The sequence below is a fragment of the Capsicum annuum genome, chromosome 8, assembly GCF_002878395.1.
Source record: "Capsicum annuum cultivar UCD-10X-F1 chromosome 8, UCD10Xv1.1, whole genome shotgun sequence".
Taxonomy (NCBI): domain Eukaryota; kingdom Viridiplantae; phylum Streptophyta; class Magnoliopsida; order Solanales; family Solanaceae; genus Capsicum; species Capsicum annuum.
Window position 1 is genome coordinate 37,759,895 of NC_061118.1, and position 18,376 is coordinate 37,778,270.

The window sequence follows — 18,376 nt, forward strand, 5'->3', positions numbered from 1 at the left end:
TGATTCGTTATCGCTTGCCTGTTAGGGACAACTCTCGGAGGGTAAGGGTGATATTGATCTCTTATAGTATATCGTACATATTTTGATTATTGATCGAGCAAATAACTCAACTTCAAAGTGAATTTATTGTGCAAGGAGCTCACTATGATTCGTGACAGCTTGCCTGGTGGGAACGTCTCTTGAGGGTCGAACACTTATAGTATATCGTATACATTCTATCCATCTATAAAGTGAATAAGTCAACTTCAAAATGGATTTATTGTGCAAAGAGTTCAGTATGACCTGTGGCCGCTTACTTGGTGAGGACAACGACTTTCGAAGGGTAGAAGGGTGATATCTAGCACTCATAGTATCTCCTATACATTCCAATGATTGGTTGAGCTAATAAGTCAACTTCACAGTGACTTTATTGTGCAAAGAGTTCACTATAACCCGTGTCTTCCTGCTTATTAGGGACGACTCTCGGAGGGTAGGGGTGATATTGATCTCTTATAATTATCTCATACACATTCGATTATTGATCGAGCGAATAAGTAACTTCAAAGTAAATTTATTGTGCAAGAAACTCATTATGACCCGTGACAACCTGCCTGGTGGAAACGTCTCTCTGGGGTAGAACACTTATAGTATCTCGACTACATTTCATCGATTGATTAAGTCAATAAGTTAACTTCAAAATGGATTTATTGTGCAAAGAGTTCAGTATGACTTGTGGTCGCCCTGCTTGGCGGGGACATAACTCTCGAAGGATAGGAGGGTGATATTAAGCACTTATAGTATCTCGTACGCATTCCGATGATTGATTAGGTGAATAAGTCAATTTAAAAGTAGATTTATTGTTCAAAAAGTTCACTATGACCCATGGTCGTCGGCCTGGTAGGGACGGATCTCGGAGGGTAGGAGGGTGATATAGAGCACTCATAGTATCTCGTACACATTCCGACGAATGGCCGAGCAAATAAGTCAACTTCAAAGTGACTTTACTGTGCAAAGAGTTCACGATAACCCGTGGCTGCCTGCTTGATAGGGACAACTCTTGGAGGGTAGGGGCGATATTGATCTCTTATAGTATCTCGTACACATTCGATTATTGATCGAGCGAATAAGTCAACTTCAAAATGAATTTACTATGCAAGGAGCTCACTGTGACCCATGACAGCCTGCCTGGTAGAAACGTCTCTCAGGGTAGAACACGTACAATACCTCGTATACATCCCATCGAATTCACAGAATGAATAAGTCAACTTTAAAATGAATTTATTGTGCGTTATCACCCGTGATGACCTACTTAGTATTAAAAAAGAAAAAAACTAAATAAAGGACATAAAACAAAAGACCTTCCATAAAGGCTATATTTCATTGGTCATTGCCATGTAACTCCATTTTTTTCCACTTGTAAAACCAAACATCCACTCTTGTCCTCTCTCTCTCTCCTCTTTCTCTCTCTCTTTCTTGCTTGATATTGTACCAACATGGCTCCTAGCAAATGGGGTTTCTCTTGTTAACAGTACAAGCACATACATCTTAATTTCTTCTTCAACTACTACTACAAGGTGCAACTATTACTTCTCAAGGTACAACACTCTACTTAGAATATTCCCTTTTTTTTTTTTATTAAAAAAAATACTATGGGTGTTGTAAAAATTTGTTCCTTTTTCTCTTTCTCTTAATCTTGTTAGTTCTATTAGTTTGTTGTTCATATGCTATAGTAGAACTCAAAGTTGGTTATGCATATTCTTGATTTTACTCATATGGTGTTTGTGTGTTGTCTTTTTTAACTCTTTTTTTTTTTTTTTTTAATTTTTTTGGTTTTTTTAAAAAAATTTTTTTTTTTTTCTTTTTTTTAATTTTTTTTTTTTTTTTTTTTTAATTATTATGGCTGTTGTAAAAAAATGTTCTTTTTTCTCTTTGTGTTAATCTTGTTAGTACTATTAATTTCTTGTTCAAATGTCAAGTGTAGAACTCAAGGTTGGTTATGTATATTCTTGATTTTACTCATATGGTGTTTGTGTATTGTGTTGTCTATTTCTTTTCCTTTGCCACTGTTACTTGTTTGGTACTTAGAAACTTTTGTTGAGAGACTGGTGATTTTCAAGGGGTTTCTGTATTTTTTCTTTGTGTGTGTGGTGGTGGTGGTGGTGGTTGGGGGTTTGGGGGGAGGGGGGTTGAGGGGGTTTGGGGGGGAGGGAGATAAAAATTGTTTTCAAGATTTTGTTTTTTATGTGGCACATGAGGGTGTGACGTAGTTATCAATGAAGTGAGTTGAGAATTACGAGGTGTCAAGTTCAAATCGCAACAGAGGCAAACATAAACCCGGTGATTTCTTTCTATATGTGAATTTTGCCTTTTTTTTGTGTTTGTGTAGTGGGGTGGGGTTGGGGTTGGGGTCCTTACTATGATGAAGAATTTTTTTTTTTGTTTTCTAGCCTTTTTTTTTGTGGCACGTGAGTGTGTGGCTTAGTGATCAATAAAGTGGGTTGAGGATGATGAGGTGTCAAATCGCAAAATAAACTAGGTGATTTCATCTTTTTCTATTCGAGCCTTAGTAGATGGAGTTACTAGGTAGGGGCGGAGCTAGTATTTCGCTTATTGAATCCAATAGCTTTGGTGCAGATCATGTATTTTTGGCTAAGAAATCCACTTAATACGCATGAATAATTTATCAAGAATCCGTTAACTTTCTTTCTCTGGAATCTAGTAATCAATAAACTCAAAAACTTAGTTACCCTTCGGTTATCTGGTATCTGTGCTGATGGGAGGTAACAAGTATTCGTTGGAATTAGTCGAGATGTGCATAAGTTGGCCTAGACACCATAGTTATCAATACAAGTTTTTTTTTTTTCCTATTGCAAGTTTTTCAAGTTCTTTTCTTTTTCTACCTTGATGGTTTGTTTATTTCCAGATAAGATTGTTAAATAGTGAGATTGAATTTCTTTATACTTTTGTATTGTATATTTTGGATTGAGTCTTTAGAACTTCTTTTATATTATATCGAGAAAATGCACTGTTTCCACCCTAAACTATACACGAAATTGTTGAGATATGCCCAAACTTTAGGAGGGTCCTATTACCCCTGGACTAATTAAAACCGTATTTTTGGTAACCTTAGTGCCTACGTGGCACATACGTGTGCCTACATGGACCTTCAGTGTGTTGATTCACTGATGTGCCACTTAGGCACTAAGGTTGCCAAAAATATGGTTTTAATTAGTCCAGGGGGTAATAGGACCCTCGTAAAGTTCAAGTGTGTCTCAGCGTTTTCGCGTATAGTTCAAGGTGGAAATAAAGCATTTTCCCTATATTATATCTCGAGGCACTATTTTCAAGGGAAACTTATGAAATATTGTTTGGTTCAATTTGTTGAGTTGCAGGAACTTAATTCCTTTAGATTTTCAAGAAAAGAAGGCGTGGATTGCTTTTATGACCATGCATACTACTATATTTTCCAAAGGAAATGAAGGGGTTGTCCAGAATCCCGTTGCAACATTGTGCACTGCTCCGTGGTGGAGTGGTGGCTTTGTGTCTCAATCTATGGCTTATGCTGAACCTTTTGGACAAGTGAAATCTGCATCGGTGGAGCAGCCGCCGCCGCCGCCTAAGGGGAATGCGACCGAGTTCACTATTTCCTCGGGTACTTTTTCTATTCATCCTTTTTTGCAATTTGTAGGATCTGTTAGTCTTTTTTATTTGAACGGGATCGAGCCTTGGAGCAACAGTAAAGTTGTCTCCGTGTAACCTATAGGTCATTGATGTTTGCGTAAGGATGAGCTGCCTATTTGAAGTGCGATCATCCACCGAATCCAACATGAACGCGGGATGCTTCATGCACCGGATTATCCTTTTCTTGTTGTCTTTTATATTTGGCTTAGTAAGATGTACTTCATTGTTTGGGTTAAAACAAATTTAATGTTTCATTGGTTTGGGAAAGAAATCAACTTGACAAATAGTGTGATGCGTAGGCCGTAATGGGTAGTTCTAATAATGTAGTGAAGCACATGTTTGATGACGGACAAATGAACTTTCGTTCAAAGTAGTCCCTTACTTATACTCCTATACAGCCTTGGTTCCATAAGATATTTTAACAAACTCTGTTAGTTAGATTTGACGAGAATTGTGACAAAAAGACTTACCACAAACACTTGGAAAGTCTTTTCGAATCCTAGAAACCGCAAAACAAAAATTGCACAACAACAACAACAGCATACTAAATGTAATCCCACAACGCACACTTCAAGACGTTGCATCGAACTCTACAAATAAACTTAAAATAGTAGAAACTATATAAACAGCACCTCCAAATGGGAGTTCTCGCTAAATTCATTATTAATATATTGCTTATGAATCTTTTCTCAACATATATTAAATTTTTGGTACATGTATGACAATGTACTCATAAACAAATACTTGAATCAGGAGATCGGAAATATTTGTTTAAGAATTTATGTATTTCTTTATGACATTCTATTTTTGCTTATCAAAAAATGTCATAACGAAATTCATCAAATCCTGAACAAATACTTTCGATTTCCTAATCCATGATCAAGCAGATACAATATATGCATTTGGGATGAATATAGTTTACAAACTCAATACCCCTCTTAATCTTGATAAGTCACTACGAGGTAGGGTTAAGGTCTATGTACAGTGAATTACAATGCAATATAATTGCTCCGTTCATGAAAAACTCTAGGTTCTTGGTCAATGTGAGTTCAGAATTGTTATTGAAAACGTATCTTCTTTGAATTTACTTGTTGGTGACGTTCTTTTAACAAAAAATCTCTTGTTTTCTTTAAGGGAATTCACGTTCAGTTGAATTGTTTAACCATTTGGGAGGATTTATTCTTTTACAGCGCAGTTCTATAATGAACGTGTTGACATTTATGTAGTTTCTCCTTCAGGGGATTGCAAATCTTCAGCAAATGGGCAAAAACTTTCAAACATTCAGACTGCTACTTCTGTTCGTGCAGCTAATATGGACTACCGAGGTCACTTTGAGCTAGGTTTTGGTCAGTCGCTGGTAATTTTTTTCATCATGAAAGCCTATATGTCTTCGATAAATCAATGTATGTCCTTATTCGTTCTGTTTACGTAATGTGCTTTTAAATGGTGCAGATTTCTGCAAAATATCCTTATGGAGAGCAATGTGTCGGGTTATTTTCAGCTTACAGTCCTCAACTCTCGGTACTACTACTTTCTGATAGCATCACTTTCCTATCACTAGAGTTACGTAATATGCTTTCTCTGGAATTAGTTACTTGCTCCGAAAAACGATATGACAGCGTTACCGTAGACGTTGCTGCACAACTTACTATGATAAGTGATAACAAACTTCAGCTTTATAAGTCTTCTAAATATTTTCAAACAGCAATGACAACCAATATTAACTTTTGGCAGCTTATATTATCATGTTTCCGTCATTGATAATATTGTGTAAATTTTGTTTTACCACATCATATGTGAGGAGCTGAGTTGGATTTTAATGTGGTTGATTTGGAAAAGTCTCCGAAACCATTCTTTCTCTTTCATCCAAAAGAAGATTGGAAATTTTTGTTGAAAAGACAAGCATGTTCAAGAAATCTTGATTTATGCCCGTTGAGTATGCAAGTTAGTTGGATCGATTGATTGATAAAGACAGCATCTAATTGTAGTACGATTACTCAAAGCAACGTAATGTCCTCAAATCTCGTACTTTCTCCTTTTACTAAGGGTCTGTAGCAGTATATAATGCTGTTGCCCTGATGGCAGATGTTTACCGACACATCTACTTGCATGATTCATTTCCCCACTGTTGGAAAACATCCTTTGCCCAAGGGTTTAGTTCAAGTGGCAAAGGTTGAGGAACTTGTGAGCTCTGAGCCACTCTATCTAAGCCTATCTAAGTGGAAAAAAATAGAGGGGAGTGCACCCACTACTCGAGTTTCAAAGACCGCGGTTGGTTCCAGACGGATTTCTCGGTCATCAAAGAGAAAAAAGGAAACACACTTACCTTTCGTAGTAAAGTAAAGAGTAGTCTGCTAGGCACCTATTTTAGTTGGGGTAGAACTTCTTTCTTTTTTGATTACCTTCCTCGCGTATGTATAAGACCGAATCCATTCGATTTCTAAAAAGGATTACTAATCCAGCGTTTATCGTCAAAACAATTGAAAGAATGATTTATTTTGCAAATAAAAATATCATTGGAATCACATTCGTGTTTGTTAATGACTCTTCTTTAGTGCCCAGTGAGCTCTCTCCTTACAATAGTCATATTTTTGCAATTGTTTGTGGTATAACGCTAGGAAAATGATCATGTAATGCGTTGTGTGTCACAGATACTGAATACTAGACGGAATTATATTACTCTCGTATGGGCTGTTCAAAGTCTTCACAGTATCATTGCCCCGCCACTGTGATTTTGACTTTGAATAAAGATCAAAGTTGAATAAACAACAACCGAGTTTCTTACTAGATTATCATTTCTCTATGACAACAACAACAACAAGGATGACGACCACATACTCGGTGAAATTTCTCTATGATAAGAGGAGTATAATATGTTGTGCCTTGCTGTTCAAATGGTATCTTGATTTGCATCGTAACCTTGTAATGCTTAGCTGGTTGCTTTCGATAATATCATTTGAGATATCTTCTAAATGAAGGTATTCTTATATTAATTAGCAAAGGAGTGAAGGAGAAGAGACCAGGAATCCTCGCTCGTTGCATCAAAGTTATAAATGGAGAAATGGTGAAAGGATAAAAATATCTCAGAGGAAAATTTCACAGTTCTTGAGAACATCGGAAGGGTAACTTGTAAACAGCTTGAACTTACTTTCCTGGATTAATTAGAGGATCGGTAGTATAAGTTTCAATATTAGCCACAATTATGGAATAACAAATGAAAGGTGGAACCTGAAAATTTTTGAATTAATACATAACATTGGAATATATGCAGTAACGAGAAATGTATGGCTTCTGATAAAAAGCCATAGACCTTATACCTCGTCGATATAGTTGGCATTTGTAGCGTAATTTATTCTTTACTCTTCTGTGCTGCATTTCTTGAAATCTCTCCCTTACTCTACATATTGTACCGGACTCCAGGCTGGATGATTTCGACTTTCGAGGCTCTGATATTCATATAATTTCCCTTCATAAATTTTGCAGGGCCGCATTATGCTACCACTTAATTTGGCCTCTGATGAAGGTCCAATATTCGTAAATGCTAAGCAGTATCATGGAATACTTAGGCGTCGAAAGTCTCGGGCTAAGGAGATGGAGAAAAAAGCTCTTAAACCACGCAAGGTACAGTTTCATTTCAATGATCATGGACAGTAGATCTACTACATATCAGGATGATATTTTATTTGATCATCATCAACTTTTTTAACTTGTAAGACCACCACGAATAATAAACAATCCAAAATAACCACCATTGATAATATGCACGATATGAACAATTATCAAAGGAAGTCTTTGATTGAAGAGCAGTTCCTAAGTTTGCGGTCATAGATGACATTCTGATTTTCATCTTTTCGCTTTTCGTCAAAAGCATGTCTTCTGTTCAATCTGTGGTTGCTGAGTTTTGCACTGCTTAATGCTTGCAGCCATACTTGCATCTCTCTCGCCATCTCCATGCTTTGCGCCGTCCTAGGGGCTGTGGTGGCCGCTTCTTGAACACAAGGAACATGAATGGAACTATGAAGGATGGAAAAACCAACGATACATTCAGGGCAAGCGATGTTCAAAACTTTTACCCCACCGGATCCCAAAATTCTGAAGTGCTGCAGTCTGATAGCAGCAATTTGAGCTCACCGAAAGAAACAATCAACAGCAGATTCTACGAGTCGTCTGGGGTCACTAACATGTACTCTAGTGGAAATCTTGATCCTTTTCCATTCCAGAACCTGAGGCCGCTTCAGGTTCAGGCAATACCAGACATGATGAATACTGGACTCGGCATTCTCATGACCGATAAGTGGGTTGGAACAGCAGATAGCTGTTGCAACCTCAAAGTTTGATAGCCTTGGCTTGAGAACGAGGTCAGGTGTCACGACTTAGAGCCTGGCCTCATCCGTGCTGCAACCTAATGCATGCATACGCATTTTGTTGCTTGCAAATTGGCGGATCATCCTTGGCTATCATGGGCAGTTCATCCTTGGCTCAGCATTAACGCAGCTGCCTCTATCGTTCAATTGCTATCAAGCATCGTTCTCGCTGTCAAGTTAAGTTCGATTGCTATCAAAGCAACGTGGATGGTAAGAGGGCGCTAAAGCCTTAATGCTATTTAATTTTCAGCACTTGTAGGATAAATAAACTTGTTTCTGGATATGATGACGACGATGATGACCCTGTCGATCGGGTCTTTGATGTTGCAGTTTGTTTGGATTACTGTTTTGTAATGTTGGTTTGTGAAAATACTGTGATATATGTAACTGAACTTTGATCCAAATAATGTGCAAATTGGTGTGTATCCAGACTGGGATAAGTTGAATGTTTATACAGTATTTTGTATATTGGTAATGTATATCATGCATTTTGAAGCACATTAATCTTTCCTTCTTGGTTTCACACTCGCTGTCTGATAACCACATTGGGATTGGAGCCGAATAAAAACTTGTAAATGCTGTTTTATGCCAACTTTAGACCACGTATGGTAAAATAATAATGAATCACGTTAACTCTATATTCTTTAATAAATTTGCCAAATGATTTAAAGTGAATATATGGTTAATTTTAAGGATAAGGTAGAAAAAAGTTTATTTTTTCCTTAATATATTAAAATGAATAAATTTAAAAAATTTCTATTATTATTATTATTATTAACATAGAATGGATATAGTTCCTTCACCCTTGATCAGAGCTATTAAGTTTGAATTTTGGCACGGAAAAAAAACTATTTTCACCTAACAACGCAATACTCATTCTGTTTTAAAAAGAATGACTTGACTTTTGAATCTTGTGATTTAAAGTTAAAGTTATGTCAAATGTAATAAAATACTTTTTAATCTCGGAGTCTCAAACATATGACATGGAAAGTTAAAATTAAAAAATTATCAAAAATAAAAACATACACGTGAAAAGTTAAAATTAAAGAACTGCCAAAAAAAAAAAAGTCATGTTTTTCTTCAAACAGATTACAAGAGAAAGAAATCATTCTTTTCTTTAACGCCCCTCGAGAACATGTGGCTCCGCCACTATTTGTCATATGATTTTGAATTATTCAGACTCCAATATTGATATCGGACATCACGCTTGAAAACAAAAAAAAATCATAGTGAAGTGAACCCCATGACTGTCTTGTCTTATCCACCAAAAAATCCATAAAATCAAAACCTCATCTTTTTATCTTCGCTTCTTTACTACAAAAATATGTCAGTTTCTTCCTTTTCTACATCTTCTTCACTTCATCACTTCCAATCACATTTCTTTAGCTACTAACAACTTCAAGAATACGTCGTGCATGGCGGGAGCTTTAGTGCATGGAACTGTGCTTTTTTCTGAGGAACTTGCATTATGTACTCCCATAAAATCCAAGAAAACCAAACCCCATTTGCCTATTTCTCCCATTTTGTCTTCACTGAAACCATCTTCAAGATTACAGCTGCGTATGATAGATTCTTATGGTCCGACCCTTCCTCGAACCTCGTGCACAGCAGGATTTTCTGAGGAACTTGCATTCTTTCCCTCCATAAAACTCAAGAAAACCAAACCCCATTTGTCTATTTCTCCCATTTTGTCTTCCTTCAATCGGTCTTCAAGATTATGGGTGCGTGCAGTAGATTCCTGTGGTCCGACCCTTCCTCGAACCTCGTGCACAGCAGCATTTTCTGAGGAAGTTGCATTCTTTCCCTCCATAAAACTCAAGAAAACCAAACCCCACTTGCCTATTTCTCCCATTTTGTCTTCCTTCAATACATCTTCAAGATTACAGCTGCGTGCGATAGATTCTTGTGATCCGATCCTTCGTCGAACCCCGTGCATAGCAGGAGCTATAGTGCATCGAACTGCTCCTTTTTCTGCTTCTGCATTGTCTGATGGAGCTGATGAAGCTGCATTGTCACTGGAAGAGGAGAGTGAAGAAGAAGAAGATGAGGAGGAGAAAGAAGGAGATGGTGGAGGTGTTGTTGATGAGCCAAAGTCAATTGAAGATGGTAGATTGTATGTGGGTAATTTACCATTTTCAATGACACCTTCTCAATTATCTGAAATCTTTACTGAAGCTGGTCAAGTTGCTAATGTTGAGGTCTGTTTCTTTTTTCTGTTACTGTGCTTTGGTTATCGCATTATTTTATTGTTGGAGATAAAGCACTATTACCCCGAACTATAGTCAAAGTTGCTATGACGCACATTCCCATTACCCCCTTAACTGAATTTTATTGTATTATTGTCCACCTTTTGTGCTTACGTGGCCCCAAAAAATTTGCAATTAAGGTGCATCCTAAAAGGTGCCACATAAGTACAAAAGGTGGACTATAATACAGTAAAATTGAGTTTAGGGGTAATAGGATCTCCGTGAAGTAAAGGTGTGCTGTAGCAAACTTGGCTATAGTTCGGGGATAAATAGTGCCTTATCTCTTGTTGTTGTTACTGTCTTTTTTTGAATGCTATGTGATGATTTCTCTATCCCATAATACATAGATAGGCTCTCAAACTAGGCCTCGACTGACAAGCAAACGCTCCAACTTTGGTAATGCACATTTAGACACGTGAAATCGTCTTCACTGTGCCTCATAGACACTAGACACCTGACGTTGATGTGGCACATAAATTTTTGGAGTTCTCTAGACGATCATTTTTTAAGTTGGAGTGTTCAGTTGATACAGTGGAGATTAGTTGAAGTGCCTAGATGTGCATTATCAAATTTGGAGTACTTAGTTGCTAATGTTGAGTAAACACAAAAGGTGGACAATATACAGTAAAATTGAGTTTAGGGAGGTTATAGGACCCCAGTGAAGTTAAGGTGTGTCGTAGCAACTTTGGCTATAGTTCAGTGGATAATAGTGCCTTATCTCTTGTTTGTTGTATATAAACTGTTGAATGCCTGACATAAAAGGAAGATTCTAGGGTAGGTGATAAAGGATGTTCAAAAATTACTTTAGGGGAACAGACTCAAATCCAAAGTGTGAACTTTAAGTATTTTTCGAATCCCCTTGCGTAAATTTCTGGGGCTCTGCCATTGGCTGCGTAAGCCCACGGACAATGGAAAACAAGTTAAGAGACAAGAATCATGGGATGCACATAGTTGTGCTCACAAACTCAAATAATAAAACATATCGTTGAATGTGTTGTTTTATCGAAGACAATGTATTCTAACGTTGATAATTGAGATAGGTACGATAAATGTCCCTTGAGCTGGCCTTTGGTATGACTCGAGATGCTTATGGAGTGCTCTTGCTCATAATGAACAAACCCTTACTAATTAGCAATTCATAGCTTAAGTAAGACAACATTGATCTGTTGCGATTGGCGAGACTGATGCTGATGGGGTACTTCAATCTTCAAAATCATGTGGAATAACGTATAGGCGATTCTTATCTTCATATCGAAGTGGTTATAGATACTTATATATGATGGATTATTACCATAACAGCATTTTGTGTAGCTGCAGTTCAAATCTCGCTCATGATTTCTAAGTTGCTCGTATGTTTGTACATAAGTTCAATTTTGATAGATGTCGTATACTTTTTTCTGCTTTTGGAGTATAAGATACAGGGTGACTTATATTGCTTTTTCTTCAATGGATTTGTAGGTCGTTTATGATAGAGTTACAGATCGGAGTCGTGGATTTGCATTTGTTACAATGGGAAGTGTCGAAGAAGCAAAGGAGGCAATTCGGTTGTTTGATCGATCTGTAAGTTTAGCGGTTTTCTCATCATTTACTAGCAATGTCTCTTTTCTTGTATGCTTTGCATCAGCTTATTAGTTCGCTTAATTCATCTGCAAAACCAGAATATGAAAATACCGAACACATGTTGAATTTTGATAGTTATTCGTTAACAATATGATTCAGATTTTGCGTTAGTCACCTATTTCGAACTGATGTCTCTGTCGCAGTAAGCAAACATCAATATGGTTAAGAGTTTGTTTTGTTTACCGATCTTGGAAGGAGCATCAAGGGAGGTATCACACCCCTTTCTTGCTGTCCTTCACGTGGCCTGCCGGGATGCTCACCTACAACAACAACAACATATCCAGTATACTCCCACAAAGTGGGGTCTGGGAGTGTAAATGTATGCAGTACATACCACTACCTCAATGGTGAGATAGAGAGGTTGTGTCCGATAGACCCCCGGGTCAAGACAAAAACAATGTAGAAAAGAAATAGTAAAGGAACGAGAAACAATAGGTGTTAACAGGCGAAATAATAACATAAATAAGACTATCACCAAGTATTACGATAAACGATAACACACTCTGAAACAAGACTAGCACGGATAACAAAACAAAGACCTCCTTTCTACTAACCGTCTACCCTAATTCACATCCTCTACACCTACCTATCTAGGGTCATGTCCTCAGTAAGCTGAAGCTGCTCCATGTTATGTCTAATCACCTCCTTCCAATATTTCTCCGGTCTACCTCTACCTCGCTTGAATTCATACCTAGCCAAATTTTCACACCTTCGCACTGGCACATCCGGGCGCCTCCTCATCACATGTCTGAACCATCTCAACCTTGCTTCCCGTATCTTGACTTCCACCGAAGCCATTACCACCTTATCTCAAATAACCTCATTTCTAATCCTATCTTTCCTAGTAAACCCACACATCCATCGTAGCATTCTCATATCTGCCACCTTCATCTTTTGAATGTGAGAGTTCTTGACTCGCCGATACTCCGCCCCGTACAACATACCTGGTCTAAACACCACTGTGTAAAACTTGCCTTTGAGTTTAGGATGCTTACCCCTAAATATAGGATTTTGTTATCTACACATCTCTTTGGAAATGTATTTTATCCCATCATTTTCCTACTACTGCAATTTGAATGGTAAAGTTATTATCATTTCCTAAATCATATAATAACTGCAAGATGGAGTTCTTTTTTGTGCAATTTGTTTCATGAGTCCTCTATGTTTCTTAGTGTCTTTATCTTCTATGAGCCAAAATTGTTTCGTTTCATCTTTCGGAGAAAAAGTGGTGAATAAATGATTGAAATTCAAGTTTCAACCATACTAGTTATCGAGCCTTGTAAGACATTTGAATAAATATCGATAGCCAGGTTTCACAAAACTAACAATTGGGCCATGTGAGGCGTAATTACTTCAAGTTTACTGAATGCTTTTTGAAGCTTTCTAAACCCTCTGAAATACGCATAGATAGCAGCCGATGTTCACAGCTCGAACATCATAGAAAAGATTGTAAACTCTTCTCGTGATTCTGGCATAGGAGATGGTAATTGCATTCTATGATGCGAGAAATCCCATATCCTTTCCTCGACGCGTAGGAAAATCTCACACGGAGAACACAAACTGCTTTACGTGATACTTAAAAGGAAGTAGAGAAGCCAATTGATACCTTGGATAGACCAAAAAGTTCAATATCCAGATGATCATCAATTAGTTTGTCGTGTTGATTTACTTGAACGGTTATTGAATGTCTTTTTTTCTCTTTCCTTTTGCTTTCCGATGAAATGTTTAATAGCAAGTTGGAGGTCGTACGGTGAAGGTGAACTTCCCCGAGGTTCCGAGAGGAGGTGAAAGGGAAGTAATGAGCGCAAAGATGAGAAGCACTTATCAAGGTTTTGTAGACAGCCCTCACAAACTATACGTTTCGAATCTTAGCTGGAATCTCACTTCTCAAGGCCTGAGAGACGCTTTCGCTGACCAGCCAGGATTCATGAGTGCAAAAGTCATCTACGACAGGGGCTCAGGAAGATCTCGAGGTTTTGGTTTCATTACATTTTCTTCAGCTGAAGAAATGAACAATGCACTCGATACCATGAATGAAGTGGTAAGGATAGGTAGCGATGAAGTATCTTAGGGACAACTCGACATATTCCTTGTTTCTAACGGTTTCTTATAATGCGATTAGGATGTTGAAGGACGACCCTTGCGACTAAATGTGGCTGCGCAGAGAGCTCCAGTATCTTCTCCGCCAGTATTCGAAACAAGTCCTGGAAATGATTCTGAGGACGATGATATACTCTCTAGTATCAGTTCATAACATAATCAGCAATTTGAAGAGATGTGTACTGTGTAGAGTTTTATGTGCATCGGATACGTGCTTTTTCCAACTGATGTAACCTTCTTGCAGCCCCTCCGCGTCTTTTTGGAACGTTAACTTAATGCAGGTAACCTGTGTTACTACATTGCCTGTACATTTTCTTCAAATGCATAGTTAACAAATATTGTATTTTGATTGTAATATATAACTCATCAACAGAGGTAACTCTTTGTGACAATGCCCGGGCATCCATCCAATGCATTCTTTTCGATCTTGTACCCTATGTAGGCTTGCAAAGCATAGGCTAGACAAGCAGTCAACAGTTCTCTGGGTCTCAACACTTTCTTAATCGTCCCTCCGATGGTTAAGAGAGTGAGTGAGATTGCCTTCTTAAATGGGCAGCCGTTAGGTTACTACTGATCTTGGTCCCTATTTGCTTTGTCCAACCACTATATAGTGCGGTTGGCAGCAAAATATGCATACCCAACGGGTACAACCCCTTTTGCTGATTACGCTTTATTAGGTGATGATATGCTGATCTTGGTCCCTATTTGCTTTGTCCCACCACTATATAGTGCGGTTGGCAACAAAATATGCATACCCAACGAGTACGACCCCTTTTGCTGATTACGCTTTATTAGGTGATGATATCCTGATCACCGACATAAAGATGGCGGAGCAGTACAGGAAGCTCAATGCTCATATATTCAACTACTTATTGTTGAACTTATAGTAGTTCAAACTTTTGGCTTATTGCTGATGTTTGAATTAAAACAATTAGACCGGTGGGGAAGGGAGCCTTGTCGTAATTGATAAAGTTGACTCCATGTAACATGCGTTCGAGCTGTGGAAACAGCCAGGGGCGGAGCCAACTTTGGACCAATCGACGGAAAATTATACTATTTATGCATGGTCAAACTTAGTTTTTATGCATTTATTGCAGATGTTGAACCCTTTCAGTTAGTTTGTATGTTCACTTCTGAAATCCCTTAGTGAAAATCTTGGCTCCGCCACTGGAAACAGCCTCTTGCAAAAATGCAGGGTAAGGCTGTGTAAGCTGTGTACAATAGACCCTTGCTGCTTGGCCCTTCCCCCACACCCCACACATCGCGGGAGCTCAGTGCGCCGCGCCGGGCTGCGCTTTTAGACCAATGGTCTAAAATTTAAATTACTAGAACTAAATTTTAGCTTAGTGGTCAGAAGTTTGAACTACTGGAACAAAATTTTAGACAAATAGTCAAAAGTTTGAATTATGAGAACTAAACTTTATTAGACCAATATAAACTAAAAGGTCAAGAAGCATCAATTTAGAACAAACCCAACATAAACAAGAAAAAGAATAACTTAAATCCAAATGAGAATAACCAAACAAATAAATATGTCACAACAAAAAAAATATACTCTAAAAACATCAATAATTACAATAAAGAATCCCAAATAGAATAACACACTGGAACCCCCATTAAGAAAAATATCCCAAAATACACAAAAAAATAAGCATGACTAAAATAATAAACTATAAAACATTCAAAAGAAAAAATTAAAAGGGGTCCGTCGACCAGTTGCTCGGACTCTCCGGAAATATTGCCGTACCCATGTTGGATCCTCCAGAAATGCACTATTTTTAAAGGATCCGACACGCATCCGATGTCATTTTTGAAGAGTCCGAGCAACGTACTCCACCCAACTAAACCAAAGACCTTTCCACCAGTTACTCGGACTCTCCAGAAATGTTGCCGCACCCGTGTTGGATCCTCCAGAAACGCACTACTTTTGAAGGTTCCGACACGCACCCGATGTCATTTTTGAAGAGTCCGAGCAACGTACTCCACCCAACTAAACCAAAAGACCTTCCCACCATTTGCTTGCACTCTCCAGAAATGCTGTCGGGCTCCTGTTGGATCCTCCAAAAACGCACTACTTCTGAAGAGTCCAACACGCACCCGATGTCATTTCTGAAGAGTCCGAGCAACATACGCCACCCACTCATTTCTTCCATGGCTGAATGGAAAGAACAACTATCAAGATGATGATAAGCAAAAGAATGATGGCAAAACAAGTCCATTTTCTTGTATTCTTTTGGTGTTTTCTTGCTACTTGCAATTGTTGAGCACCCCCTCTAACAAATGAGTTAGCTCTATTCACTTGACTCTCAATGTCATCTAGTTGTTCACCTTGAGATTCTACTAAAACCGCCATGTCGAGGAACACTTGATGAAGTTCTTTCAAGTTTCTCTCGATCTCCTTTACAGCTTCATGCCTTTCTTGAATCTCCATTATCGTGTCCATCACTTGACCTCGTCCTTGTTCTTGTATTGCCTTTTGTAAGAATGTCTCGCTTTGACCTGTCGAGACAAAAACAAGTGATTCGTTCTGTTATGACTCATTTGTTGACTTGATCCAATGAGTTAAAACGCTAAATGATGCATCGAGGTACTCGGTCTAAGACACAATGCCAGATAAGATATTCGTGTTGGAGCTTGATTAATCTAAATTTACATCGGAAAGAACTACTTAGGGGTAAAACACTTCCTGAGACTCCATTCCTTAAGGTTTGATCCCAAGGATGGAGCCATATACAATGAAGGCACCTGTCGGAAAATTGTACTGTGCATATAAAGCAACAACAACAACAACATACACAGTGTATTCCCACATATTGGGTTCTGGGGAGGGTAAAGCGTACGCAGTCCATACCGCTACCTCAGATGAAGTAGAGAGGTTGTTTCTGATAGACCCCCGGCTCAGGACATATAACGACATACCAAACAAATAACACCAAGAAGGTGGAATAACACACTGCTAGATAATAAAGGAAATAAGGCACCGTTCCCACAAGATACTACTATAAACTATCTATCCGAAATCGTAGACTATCACCGAAACACCACGAACAAGAAACTCCAGCAGGAACAGATACAAACAAAGCATTCTTCCCCTACTATAACGGCTGAACTCCTACCCACCAACCCTCTAATATGCAATTCGAACATACAATCTTCGAGTTTCTTGAAACAAAGATCAAACAACAACAACAACATACCCAGCGTATTCCCACATAGTGGAGTCTGGGGAGGGTAAAGTATACGCAGACCATACCACCACCTCAGATGAAGTAGAGAGGCTTTTTCCGATAAGACCCCGGACTCAGGATACATAACAGCATACCAAACAAAAATCATAAAAACACGCAACAAAATGGGATAACACACTGCTCGCTAATACAGGAAACAAAACAACCACAAGATAATACTATAAACTATCTATTCGAAATAAAGATCATAAAATTTACCAGTAGATATGAGTGTATCAAGAACTTGTTCATCAGGTTTTTCACCAGTAACAGTATAATATCTTCTTTCAACTGTTTCTCTATATTCAGAAGCCATCTTTTGCCTCAGCTCATTAAACTGATTCATAGATTCTTGTAGTTTCTTTCTCAATCCACTAACAACAGATGTCCTCGTCCTATCAGAGGAACTCCCCGGTCCACAACCGGGGAGGCTCCTATTGGAAGCGTTGGACCTATCCAACGCTTCCAAACGAACTTTAATAAACTTGGCCTTTTTCAAGGCCAAGTTAACATCATCATCCATTTTTGACCTCATTTCTTTCACAGCTTTCGCGTTGTGAAGTGTCTTACTCTTCTCATTAGCATTTTGTAGCTCTGCATAGAGCTTTTCGAGGCCTTTCAGCTCGTCTTTGATAACCTCAACATCTTCGAAAAACTTGTCAAGATTGACACCTCCTGTGTCTCCTCCCATCTCAATGCTATGAGAATCTTGATCGTTCTCTCTGTAACGAGAGAACGATCCTGAGAAAAGATCATTCATGTTTTAATGATCAAGAACTCGAAACTATTGATATTATATTATTTGGTAGAACTAGAACAAAAACAATACAATATGAAATATGAAAATGAAAGTTTGATGAAAATATAGTAGTTGTTGTTGGAATATAATGGGAAGAAAAAGAAGACTAGTCAAATAGGTCGTCTAATTCAACTAACTATAAACAAGACTTGGTAAAAATATATAGTATAACTGTATAAGGAATACTACTATAGAAAAGTCAAATGTTCTTTTAGAATATAAAATGCTAATAATAATAATATCTTATTATAGGGATAAACAACACAAATACCGATAATTTTGAGCTTATTTACAGAAAATCTCGATATTTTACATAATTACTGAAAATTTCGATTTTGGGTCTATCGAAATATATAGTAC

The 18,376-nt window shown here is 38.0% G+C and overlaps 3 protein-coding genes across 4 annotated transcripts; 2 read left to right on the top strand and 1 right to left on the bottom strand.

The window, feature by feature from the left end:
- The first annotated feature begins 1,370 nt into the window (after positions 1 to 1,370).
- Positions 1,371 to 8,490, top strand: LOC107846155 (nuclear transcription factor Y subunit A-10). Of its 2 annotated transcripts, none has more exons than XM_016690621.2 (6): positions 1,371 to 1,574; positions 3,372 to 3,631; positions 4,887 to 5,017; positions 5,113 to 5,181; positions 7,144 to 7,281; positions 7,584 to 8,490. In XM_016690621.2, the coding sequence occupies exons 2-6, from the start codon at positions 3,421 to 3,423 to the stop codon at positions 7,995 to 7,997; spliced, it is 963 nt and encodes a 320-aa protein (XP_016546107.2). In that variant the 5' UTR covers positions 1,371 to 1,574; positions 3,372 to 3,420; the 3' UTR covers positions 7,998 to 8,490. The 2 variants fall into 2 exon arrangements, with proteins under 2 accessions (XP_016546107.2, XP_016546111.2); XM_016690625.2 differs by having other exon boundaries at positions 1,372 to 1,574; positions 4,899 to 5,017.
- A 662-nt stretch (positions 8,491 to 9,152) lies between these two features.
- LOC107846169 (33 kDa ribonucleoprotein, chloroplastic) lies at positions 9,153 to 14,382 on the top strand. The gene is made up of 4 exons (XM_016690630.2): positions 9,153 to 10,222; positions 11,729 to 11,830; positions 13,623 to 13,931; positions 14,013 to 14,382. Exons 1-4 carry the CDS (start codon positions 9,440 to 9,442, stop codon positions 14,142 to 14,144), a joined length of 1,326 nt encoding a protein of 441 aa, XP_016546116.1. The 5' UTR covers positions 9,153 to 9,439; the 3' UTR covers positions 14,145 to 14,382.
- A 1,141-nt stretch (positions 14,383 to 15,523) lies between these two features.
- On the bottom strand, positions 15,524 to 18,147 carry LOC107846179 (syntaxin-121). Its single transcript, XM_016690636.2, has 2 exons — positions 17,437 to 18,147; positions 15,524 to 16,489 (listed from the first exon to the last, which is right to left on the bottom strand). The coding sequence occupies exons 1-2, from the start codon at positions 17,975 to 17,977 to the stop codon at positions 16,131 to 16,133; spliced, it is 900 nt and encodes a 299-aa protein (XP_016546122.1). The 5' UTR covers positions 17,978 to 18,147; the 3' UTR covers positions 15,524 to 16,130.
- Positions 18,148 to 18,376: the final 229 nt, after the last annotated feature.

Excerpts from the sequence above, each read along its gene's own strand:
- LOC107846155 (XM_016690621.2), top strand. The coding sequence starts at position 3,421 with ATGACCATGCATACTACTATATTTTCCAAAGGAAATGAAGGGGTTGTC. Across the intron at positions 5,018-5,112 it reads TAGGTTTTGGTCAGTCGCTG|ATTTCTGCAAAATATCCTTA; the intron begins GTAATTTTTTTC and ends TAAATGGTGCAG. Across the intron at positions 7,282-7,583 it reads AAGCTCTTAAACCACGCAAG|CCATACTTGCATCTCTCTCG; the intron begins GTACAGTTTCAT and ends TAATGCTTGCAG.
- LOC107846169 (XM_016690630.2), top strand. The coding sequence starts at position 9,440 with ATGGCGGGAGCTTTAGTGCATGGAACTGTGCTTTTTTCTGAGGAACTT. Across the intron at positions 10,223-11,728 it reads GTCAAGTTGCTAATGTTGAG|GTCGTTTATGATAGAGTTAC; the intron begins GTCTGTTTCTTT and ends ATGGATTTGTAG. Across the intron at positions 11,831-13,622 it reads TTCGGTTGTTTGATCGATCT|CAAGTTGGAGGTCGTACGGT; the intron begins GTAAGTTTAGCG and ends AATGTTTAATAG.
- LOC107846179 (XM_016690636.2), bottom strand. The coding sequence starts at position 17,977 with ATGAATGATCTTTTCTCAGGATCGTTCTCTCGTTACAGAGAGAACGAT. Across the intron at positions 16,490-17,436 it reads TGATACACTCATATCTACTG|GTCAAAGCGAGACATTCTTA; the intron begins GTAAATTTTATG and ends TTGTCTCGACAG.